At 32.3% G+C, this 12171-nt stretch overlaps 1 protein-coding gene across 3 annotated transcripts in view; it reads left to right on the forward strand.

Moving 5' to 3' along the window:
- The first annotated feature begins 8588 nt into the window (after window positions 1-8588).
- The window catches only part of LOC118198697 (meckelin), a 107673-nt gene continuing 104090 nt past the window's right edge, over window positions 8589-12171 (forward strand). For 2 of the 3 annotated variants that reach the window (XM_085827371.1, XM_085827372.1), the window contains exons 1-2: window positions 8589-8816; window positions 10889-10974. In XM_085827371.1, coding sequence (XP_085683497.1) covers window positions 8627-8816; window positions 10889-10974 — 276 coding nt within the window. In that variant the 5' untranslated portion in view covers window positions 8589-8626. Of the gene's footprint in view, window positions 8884-10888; window positions 10975-12171 lie in introns of all 3 variants that reach the window. The other variant, XM_085827373.1, reaches the window with a different exon arrangement.

Raw genomic sequence — 12171 nt, forward strand, 5'->3', positions numbered from 1 at the left:
CTAATAGATGGTCTATTATTCTATACAAAAACTACGAATTCCAACAACGAATTTCGACCTGTTATCCCAGCTAGTCTTAGATTAAATATCCTGCAGGAGCTCCATGACAGCCCTTTAGCTTCTCATGCTGGTATTCGAAAAACTATCCAACGCGTACACGAGGCAGTCTACTTTCCTGAACTGCAAAAGTTAACAAGGGCGTATGTCCAGTCCTGCCCAACATGTCAAGCAGTTAATTATATTAATTTCCGCCCGGCCGGGTTTCTAAATAGTATTAAATCCGAATTTCCAAATGAAATAATTGGCATCAATTTATTGGGCCCTTTCCCAAAAAGTCAGTTAAATAAAAGTCGCTATCTCCTTGTTATGGTTGATCATTTTAGTAAATGGACCAAAATTGTTCCCTTAAAACGAGCCTCCGCGAAATTAGTTACTGATTCTATTTTAAATAAATATATTTTAAAATACGGGGCGCCCCTAAAAGTTATATCGGATAATGGTCCTCAATTTGTAAGTAATATATTTGAAGACATGTGCCAAAAACTGGGCATACGTCATTTAAAAATGGTCCCGTATCGGCCGCAATCAAATATAGCGGAACGGGTCAATAGAAATATAGTGAAAATTATCCGTAGTTATGTTAAAAATTTTCATGAAAGCTGGGATAACTATGTCAATGAATTTGCTTTCGCCCTTAGGACCGCAAAACATGATACAACGGGCAAAACTCCTGCTGAGTTATTTCTAGGCAGAAAGATTATAACGCCGTTAGATAAATTATTTTATGTGCAACAAAGAGCCCCAGAATTTAAAATGGGTGATATAGAAAAACTAATTAAAGAAGCAAAGAAGAATATGGAAGTAGCACAAAGAAAACAGAAGCTCTATTATGATTTGAAACGACGGCGAGTAACTTATAAAGTAGGGGATGAAGTTTTAAAAATTAAGCATTCACTTTCTTCAGCACCAGAAGATAAGACTGCCAAATTTTTTCCACGATTTGAAGGACCATATGTTATAGAAAAAATAACTCACGCTGTAGTAGTGTTAAAAGCCAGAAATGGTGAAACCTGCTCCGCAAACATTGATCAAATCAAACCCTACTTCGATCGTAATAAAATGCAAATATTTTCAGATCTTTTGCAGGATCCGGCACGGCAGACACCGCAGGCAAAAGCTCCAGAGGTGGAAAAACGACAAGTACAAGGGCAAGCCATTAAGAGGCAGGAGCAAGTGAAAAGAAAATTTCCCCGCGGAAAAATTGAAGGTAGCAAGAAAAAGAAGCCGTTCCACCGTCCAGAAAAGAGAGTTCACGAACACCCCCAGAATGAAGAACGGAGAAGGACGACGTATGTGAAGAGAACCAGGAGAAATGACGGCAACTACAACCCGGCTCTAAAACGGAAGATCTACTCATCCGACAGGACTCTCCGCAGCAAATGTCGCCGAATTGCGGAAGGGCCATCAGCGGCGGAGGAAAAGTTACAAGGAAAATTTGAACGGCCAGCAACGAGGTCCAAGCAGGAACACGACAGAAGTTTCCCGGTTCCGCCAAGACCACAAGCAGAGGAGAAAAAGAAGGTATTCAAGGGTGACCGAACTGATGAAAAAAGGAAGCTTCCAGAGGAAGGCACTGAAAGGCGAGCCCGTACAAGAAGGAGGATAAATCAAACTACTATCTGCAATACCTTTAAGGACTGGGCCCAGAAAAGGATGTCCAAATATCACAAAGATAAGTAAAATTTTATGTTCCTTTGCAAACTTAAGTTAATCTTTCATTCTTACTGCAAGTGGCAGATTTCAAGAAGTTTTACCTCATGCGAGGTCTACCTTTATCGCCAAAAGGGCGAGAAATGAGTTGTTACCGATTTTGGTATTATGTTTTTCAATTACTCGCGCGTAAAACTAAAGTTGATGTATAATAGCGTTGTGTAAAGACTTAAATATTGTAAAACGTTATTGTATAAATATTATTTAAAACATTCTGGCAAGAAAGAAGTTTTAGTCTGAAAGACTTTTTGAAATGTAGTATTTCAATGTAGAAAGAATTGGCACTTGCTTTGAAAAGAATAGAAGTTAACAATGTACTACTAATGTATGTTTTCAAATGTGTAAAATTAACGGCATGTTAATATGTTCTTATATATAATGTGAATTATTATTAATTTTTTATTTTAAATGTTAAGAAATACCGTGATATGGTAAAAGTGAATGTTAAATTTTTTTTTTATTCGTGTGACTGTAAAAAGACTAAAGCATGGCGAATATGTGTTAAAGGTTGAATGATGTAGTTAGGCTCTCTGACGCTACACTTTAGAGTTAGCCACTTTTAGAATAGTACCTCAGGGTTTAGAGTTGAAATTAGGGTGTGTTAAGAGGTCTTGTTATGTTGAATTTTAACACGTTAGTGTTTTGATTGTAGGAGGAAGTGTGGAACACGTAGACAGAAACACATTCGTGTTTGGTGTTCTTTTACAACACATGTCAGAGAGCACGGGGAGAGATAATTAAAATAGTCATGAATGAAATAAGAATGTTAAGAGAAGTATAATTATACATGTTACTTGCCATTTTCATTGTGTAACATTTCATTAAACTAGTTTTCCTTCCAGATCTCTGGAAGGAACCAAATTTGAATAAGAGCTCCTGTTTAGATGCAGTACAGATGAAAAAAATTGTGTATCCTGGGAGCTGCTATTGTAAAAACAAATTTCTTTCTTTTAAATTTCTAGTTTCTAGCGAAGTATGTTTGTAAAAGATTGGCCTCGCGTTAGATTCTAGAGCTAAAAGTTTTCAACAAGGTCGTTTTAGACCTCAGTTTCAAACTAATTATCTCTGGCGGGAAGTATGTAAGGATCTTAAGTTTTACTAACGTGTATTTTATTTTAAATCTTTACTATCACTTCTTATTTTCTACTTCCGGCCAGAATTATAAGCGTTAAGGTTTTTATGCAAAGTTTGTCTGGCGAACGCCAAGTATTTAAGTTGTGGCTTTTTGCCAAGCGAGAGAGAGGAAGCAGTGAGTCGAAGCAGGCCGCTTACCTTAGAAGTTACGCAGTTGCTTGTTGCCTTCCAGGCCAGAGGTTTTAATCCTCTTGATAAATTTTAAACGTATTGTAGTGTTCACAGTTCTCTGTACTACATACGCTTCCTGTTAATATAAGGCCAGACTTCCACGTTTATTATTCTAAAGTTAAATTAGAGTTTAGTTTTATTTTTATACTTTTACGTTTTGACCGAAAGTAGCGGGTCGGTGTATTCCGAAGTACGGAAGTCATTGTAAATAGAGAAAAATAAAGGGTTTTGTATACCCTTCTTGTGTATCCTGTTTACTTCCCACAGTTTTGAACATAGCTTTAGTAAGCTGTCTGTTCTGAGTCAGGTCCTTGCATGTTCCCGAAGAAGGTTAGAAGGAACATTGAACCTGATAATATATTTATAATTTTTTAGCTCTAAACGGTTATTAGTCTCGAAACATGATTTTGCATTGTTTCACTTTTCCTTCCGAGTCTGTTGCCATTCGGCAAAATACAAAGTATTTATTAGTCCAAAGGGATTTTTCCCCTGAGGGACTATTGTTTTCGTTATGCGATTTCGCGTAGATTCGCTACAAACAGTGAATGACTTTTCAAACTGTTGCCACAAAGTATTATCACCCTGTGTTATATTTAAAGAAATTAAATAATGAAAAATCTGCATAAATGTATGTATATTTCTCGCATTGTGACAAAACAACGGTACATAGAGACATCGAATTTTGAATGACGTAATCCTCGTACGAATATGGGCATGTGGAAGACCAAATTTGAAATTTGGAATTTGTTTTATTATCGATGTACCATTTTGTAAAACTTTAAAGAATTTTTGTTTAACAAACTCAAGGATTTCAAAGCGAGCAACGGCAACGTTGTACAGAAAAAAGATTTTTATCTCCAGCGCGTGAGTCTGTATAGGAAATTCTAAAGATATGCTCATTTTAAAATTATTTTGGGATATTGCTGTTGAACTGAATTTCGTGGTTTAAATGCAAAGAACGTGATATTTAATAAATAAATGTAACACACAAAATGTTAAAAAAAAGTCCTTTTGGAAGTAATTTAAAATCTGAAACATTTCAGATTTTGTTTCCTTTTTAAATTTAATCTATCTGTTATTGATGAACAAACTACACTATTTAAAAGCAATAGATGTCGTTCTTAAAAATATAATTTTATTTTATTTTTCAATCTGATTGATTTAAATAAAAGTGCACTTAATTTATGATATAATATCAAAGTAAAAATATTAAATATTTTTACAGTATTATATTAAATATTTTAGTCCGAAGGGGCAACTTGCCCATTAATTTCGTTTTGGAATTTTGCGTTGATTCGGTGCAAGCGTTGTTTCACTTTTCAAATTGTTGCCACCAATATTACCGCCCTGTATTATATTTAAAGAAATTAAATAATGAAGAATCTGCATAAATGTATGTATGTTTCACATTTGATAAAACAATGCTCTATCGGATTTTGATACAACAACGGTACCTAGAGCCATCAAATTTTGAATAACGTAATCCTCCTGCGAAAATGAGCATATGGAAGCCCAAATTTGAAAGTTGGAATTTGTTTTATTATAGATTTCATATTTTGTGAAACTTTATAACGAATTTTTGATTAGCAAACTCAAGGATTTCAAAGCGTGCAATGGCAACGTTGTACAGAAAAAACATTTTTATCTCCAGCGCGCGAGACTGTGTATGGGAAATTCTAAAGATATGCTCATTTTAAAATTATTTTGCGATATTGATGTTCAACTGAATTTTATCGGTTAAGTGCGAAGAACATGATGTTTAATACATAAATGTAACACACACACACACAAAAAAAAAAAAAAATGTTGAAAAAACGCTCCTTTGGACGTGATTTAAAATCTGAAACCTTTAGGGACTTTTTTACCTTTTTTCTTTTTTTGTTCATTTTTTTTTCTTTACATTTTAAACATAGAGAAGATACATAAAGTTCTCACATTAGTCTTAATGCATATTCAAAATATTTCACTAATCCACCTGAACCATATCTGTTAATGAATCATATTAAACTTAAGAGGGCTCTTTTGTGAGATCTTTAAAACCTAGTCTTTTCAGATTTTTTTAAAATTAATTTTTAGTCCAAAAAGCCTATTAGTCTCAAAACGGTTCGGGTTTAATTTTGATATCTGTAACTCGAAAATTAAAGAATTTTATCATTTTTTTAAACAGCAATAAATTTTAAATGAAAATTGTTTACTAAAAGTAGCACTTTTAAATGAAAGTTTATTTATAAATTTGATTGATATTGTCTGTAATTCCCAGCAAAATTCTAGAGATTTTTAAATAATATTTTGTGTCTCCTTTTTCATTACATATAAAGGCAAATTAGAAATTGCTTTTCAAAAAAGAATAAAATTTGAATAATACATTTACGTCGAATCTTACCCACCCACACATACACACGCAAGGGGAAAAAAGTAAAAAAAGAGGTGGCCTCAACAAATGAATTGGCTTGGTAAAGGAGTTCTTATGTTTTGCTTCCATCTTGAAAGTGAAAACCTGCCAACTTAAAATGGTCTCGATGAAATCTTACCTAAGATCACTCGAATGATTTGACGTAATAAAAAATCTCACCGGCTCATGACATTTTATTTACTATAAGTAAAAGATTCAGTCGCTTTACTCAATATACAATTGTAGCCAGATGTATATCAGATGAATATTGATTGCAATCAGATAAATATCTGAGTTCCAAGAGAAGCTGCATCTTATTTAACAACGTTTTTCATTTACGTTAAAAATAACTTACCGGACACATATTAATTTAGAAGTCAAACAACAAAAATCAGCATTATATTTCCAAACATAACTCTGATTTTTTTTTGTCTGACTTCTAAATTAACCTTAAGATTTATACGCAGGTGAGGTAATGAGTGTATCGAGAAGTATCGAACAGCTAACAAGTGTCAGCATTTGCTTGTAATAAAAAGAGTACTTGCTAAATCTGAAAATTAAAGCCCAGCTGTGTTAAAGAGACTAATTATATTTTTCGAAATACTTTTTCTCACAGACAATATTACTGGGTCATGATTTTTATAACAGAAGTAAAATTATTTGAATAACTTTTAGCAATTTGAAATTTTTATGATTATATTATTGCATATTTTTTATATTATATGACATACACTGATGAGCCAAAACATTATGACTATCTCTACATTTTTCAATGAACTCGTCTGGATGAGGTGGAGAGCACGTGTTAAAGTGAGAATGGTATTTAACAGCTGCTGGAGAAGGTAAAGAATCACTCTTGCACTTACTTTTGCGAATGATGGAGAAGACTGCTGATCTAAGCGAATTTCATAAAGGGCAGATTATAATGGCCCGAAGACTCGGAACGAGTATTTCCGCAACTGCACGACTGGTAGGTTGTTCATACTCTGCCGTTGTTAGTATTCATGTAAGGTGGATAAATGACCATGAAACCAGTAGTAAACATAAAGGTGTTGGACGTCCACACGTCATCAAAGAAAAAAGACGTCGGAGAATGTCCTGCTTGGTAGAGCAAAATCAGCGCCAGACAGTGGTTTAGCCGATAGCCCAATACAATGCAGGTCCAAGTGTTTGGGAACAAACAGTTCAGCTGACACTGTTGGATATGGTACTATATATGGAGACGTCCCACTCATATGACCAAGCGTCATTTTCAACTACGCCTACAGTGGACTCGGGAACATGGAGACTGAACCATGGATTGGAAGAATCACGATTTCTTATTAATCATGTCGATGGTTGTGTTAGGGTACGCCATCTACTAGGCTAACAGTTGCTCCCCCTCCCTGTATAGGAGGTAAAAACACAGGTTGGTGGGGTGGTATAATGATTTGGGGGACATTCTGTTGGGCGGCTCTGGGACCCTTACTTGTGATAAAACAGTCCATGAAGGCTGCGGACTATCTGATCATAATTTCAGATCAGTTTCAGCTTTACATGGTGTCTACCTTCTCAACTGGAAATGGAATATTGCAGCAGGACAACGCTCATGTTACAAGGCTCGAATTGTGTTGGAGTGGTTCGAGGAGCTGAAGGATGATTTCTCGCCACTTAACTCTCCGGATCTTAACCCGACAGAGTACCGATTCTCAACCCGTGGTACGAAAGAGAAAAATAGAAGGTACGCAAAGAAACAAAGAAATTTTAACTATTAAAACTATTATAAAAAGAACAATTGATAAAAATTTACTGTGATCTAACTGAAAATTTTAAAAGTAACAGACGTGTTAACTTTTGGCTGAATCGGGGGGGGGAGGACTATTTAAAGGCATTAAATTTTTATTGCCTTTTTGCAAAACCTATTTGTGGGAACAAGAATTTTTTTCCATGTTGTATTTGAATAATAAATACGGAATAAAATTAAAAGTGGATTCTAATTTACGGTTAAAACTAAGTGAAATTAGATCAGACATTAAGACATTGATCTCTCTTAAACAGGCCCAAATTTCACACTAAATTTTAAAATTATTAACCAGTGGAGTAGCGAGTATAACTGGTCCCCCGGGACAAAATACCGTTTTAGCGCCCTCCCGAAAAAACACAGTGATACGATGAAAATCTTGTTTGGAGACCACCATTTGGCGCCCCTCTGCGAGCGGCGCCCGGGGCATCATACACCCCCTTGCCCCCCTAGCTCCCTCGCAACTTAAATTTTGATAATTAAAATGGTAACCAATTTTTAATCGAATATTTTTTATGTGTGCATATTTAATACAAATAGCCAACAGATTGGGAAAAAGGCACAATACACTTTTTATTTTAACCTTTGAGAAGCTGGAAAATAATCATTTTAATATGTAGTGGTGGTACTAATGTTTTTCAATTTTTATTTAGATGGTACGCGTTAGTCAAAAGGTTGAGAACCGCTGCGATTGAGCATAGTTGGGATGTCATGCAGCCGCAGTTCAGAGCTCAAGCATCACCATTTCGGAATATCTGGAATTTGCACGAACGCTGCTCAGAGATTTGGTACAACCTGTCTCCAGTCATATAACAAGAATCATGCGAAGGCGAGCTGCAGTTGTTTTGTAGGACAAATGTCATGTAATCAATCAAATCATGTTTTCGCTCCTCAGCGTATATGAAACATATAATAATATAATTATATGGAGTGTATTATGATTATATTATTAAATTCCTTTTATGAATAAATTTACAATGTATAATTATTAAATTTACATAGTGTTATATTATAAAATTTATTGCAATATAAATTTATGGAATCTATTTTCATCATTATTCTTTCTCATATGAAAATTCAATTAACAGACAAAATAATTAATAAAAATAAATGTTAATTAGCATTAAAGTTTTAAAATTCTGCTAAAAAGTAGCATAGAAATATTACTGCCACTTTGATTTCAATAAAGTTTTAATAACTTTTACTTAACATTGCTCTGTAATCGTTTAATCGAAGAATGACGCGAATAATTAGACTAAAAAGTAGGAGCTGGAAAAGTTAATAGTTAAATGCGGTATCCACGTGCAATTGTTTACAAACCATTAGGTCAGATGGCGTTACTGTCGTCATCGCTATGGAGGTGTCTTGATGATCGAAGAATGACGCGAATAATTTTATTTTCGATTTTTGTGTATAGTTTTATTAATTTGGTTAATGGAAATTTATCTATACCGGCCATTACACCAGAATACTGTAATTCAACAGAATACTATGATTCAATATGTGTTCGGTGCAAGAGATGCGGAAGAGACGAAAGTCAGTCGAGCCTCCAATACAGGAATCATGACGGTAAGAAAACCGGCTTGTACTAGTAAAATCCGGTTTTGGGGACCTGCAGTGGGTTTGAGATATTATGGTACGTTGACAGGATGTCATCTAGTTCAATGACAGTGAATTTCATATATAACTTACCTTATGCTATGTAGTGATATTTCTACTTCCCATACTTAGAAATGCTATTGTAATTGTGTATGATGTAATCCATTGTGCAACCACCTCTTAGTTGCCTAAGCAGTCGGTAGCCAAAAACAAAGAAAATGAAACACCATACATTTAAGAAGTTTTTCATGTGGCGGATTTGCAAATTAATGCCATAACGTTTCTCATTATTACAATAAAATTCATAAGTGTTCAAAAAAATTGTTGAAAATACATTGCTCAATTGTTAATTTTTTAAATATATTCTAATGAATTTACTAATATTTTTAATATCCTTTTTTCGAAATTTAAGCTAAGCAGGATGTTCTGCACAAATTTTTCAGGTAAATATTGAAATATATACATGTTTCATTACAAAAGAAAAAAAAAGAAATGCTGGAATAAATATTAAAAAAAAAACTATATAACAAGCTGTCAAGTTAGAAGATATTTCACAAGTGAAAATGTATATTTTGCATGTGCTTTATGCAATGTATCCATAGCTTATACAAAGAAATTTATTTTCCATTTATGTGCATATATGTAATAGTATGCACATAAACTAAACAATAATTTAAATCATGAATTTAATAGTATGCCAGTTTTGAAATCACTCTTAAATTTGCAGAATCAAAGTTTGCATCTTGCATGCATTAGGATGAATTAATGTGTTAATTTTAGGAATTTCTAAAATAAAATGGAATTGAGGCTTTTTATACTCATCATTAGTTTGAAATATTTTACTGTATGTAATTGACTATTCGTTACATGCAAATCAAGACTTAACAAGAGCAAAAATTTCATGAAGGCATTTTTATGTTCTTGTATTGTAGCTCAATACATAATTCTCAGTCATATGCTGTTTACTGCCATAAATTGCTATTTTAATTCTTAATTTAGTATTCTAGATCTGTACCGATTAAGATTGGTTCTAAATTTATCATTTTTTATTGTAATTTTAATTGTTTCCAAGTCTGAAACATGCATGTAAAAAAGTAGATAAGAATTTCAAGATTAAATTTTAGATAAATTTTAGAGTAAAATATAAGTAATGTAAAGTTCAATTACCATAAATAAACTTTAATCCAAAATGAATAATGAAGCTAAATAAGCTCCAAATAAATATTTGAAGTTAGTAATTAGAAAAAAGGTCTGTCATGTTTATTTTAAAATAAGAATATTAAAACTCTGAAATATATACTCAAAACAGGATAAGTGTGAATGTGTATAATGTCTCAGCATACATTTATTTCTTGGTTATAAAAATGGTAGATATGCATAGTGTAACTTGTGGTTTTAATCTTGTAGCTTATTTAGTTGAATCCATGCAATTTAATTATTGCTTATTTATTATAATATCAGGGGGAAAATAAGAAGAGGTATTATTCCAGATAATTAAAACTGATAATTTACTTTGGGTTTTCTAACTGGGCATACATTTATTTAAGTCATCTATTTTTCTCCATGATTTGAACCTGAATTTAAGGAACTTTTAAAAATATATTTACAATCCATTCATCACACTAATATTTGTATTATAATATTTGCATCTTTTTATATCCTTTTTAAAGTTTTAGAATAAATTAAATTGATCCATTAAATTAATTTTTGTTTTTTGGCCCACTCTGAAAGAAGTTTCCCCATTACTGCCTTATATTATTGGAAATTTTTTCTAATACAACTTTTTTGATAATTTAAATTAAGTAATTTTTTAAAAGAATTTTAGTATGAAATTCCATACTCACTGCATTATATTTTTGCCCATCACTGCCTTTAGTTATTAGAAACCTTTTTTATAATACAACTTTTTATGGTTTTTTAAAAGAATTTTAGTATGAAATTTTGTACTCAAATAATCATTTTATAATGATCATTTAAGTACAAAATTGTTTAGTAAAAACTTAATTTTTTGATATTATTGTAATTTTTGTCTTTCATTTTAGGTTCATGTACATGCAAGTCTGGATTTTACATGAAAGAGAAAAAAGGACCTCATGATATAATATGTGAACCATGCCCGAAAGGCAAAGTAAGTGGCATAAGTGTTGTAATTTTATTAACTTCTAATTATAGATTCTGTATAAATTTCTGAGTTTTAAATAAGTTTTCCCCAAAAAGTCAGTGTTAGTTTCATTTTTAAAAAATTTATTTATGTATTTTATTTATTTATTTAATTTTGCAATGTTTTAATCTGATTAAGATAAATGCTAATGTAATTCATTAATGTTTTAATAATTTATTAATAAAATTTTTTGGTACTTCTTTGTTATAGTGGCCTCCAGTTGTATTTGGTGATTTTAGATTTGCTCCAAAATCTCAGCTATAATTCCGCCAAGCTCATAAAGTGTGAAACGTAAACAATACAATATATAATAACAGTAATTCTCACATGTCATTTGCTAACATATTTTTAAAAATCCTCACCTTTATTATTATTTTATTGCATCTAATTTTTTCAGTCAACTGCAGCACTTTCACACATATTAAGCTGTGTGTTACACATTTCATGGATATCAGCTCGTCTGCCCAAGAATACATAAATCTAATAGCAGTGATGAATGATATTCAGGAACCATTGAACCAACTTCCAACACAGAGGCCCTTCTTCTTTTTGTAATTTTTAAAATGGTTTTGTCGTTAACATAAAGTTTCATGTTATGTGCCATTTTCACATACTCATTTGTCAGGTAAAAGACCTTTTTCTTGAAAACACTACTATATGGTATCCATCTCATTACTTGGTAAATTAAAGATTGTTGATATGACATTCACACACACACACACACAAAAGAAGCAACTATATTTTTAAATAAACAATGCAAATTCAAAAACCTCATAAAAATTAATAACATAAGAACTCATGGTAAGCTCATAAATACAATACATTGCTAATATACAGTATTATGTGGTGAGGTATAAGAACATGCTACCAGATTTTTTCAAGATATCTCAGTTGATCAGTAATTCAATCTCATGGGCCGCTATAACAAAGAAGTACCAATTATTTTTATTTTTCATTCTTGCTATCATCTCTTAACATATTATTACTAACATCAGAATTTAAGGAGATGTACCATATGAACTTTCAAGTAATGTCATTTAAAATGTACAAGAATAAGCTTTATTAGCTTTTTTAGTTTCTGTAGAAATGTTGCTAGCTGAGAATGTAAGTAAGAATTGAGGATTAATTATCAAAATGTTTTAAAAAAATTATGGAGATTATCAA

This window comes from Stegodyphus dumicola, chromosome 1, assembly GCF_044657685.1.
Source record: "Stegodyphus dumicola isolate Sdum_Otavi_A_Nest chromosome 1, ASM4465768v1".
Taxonomy (NCBI): Eukaryota; Metazoa; Arthropoda; class Arachnida; order Araneae; family Eresidae; genus Stegodyphus; species Stegodyphus dumicola.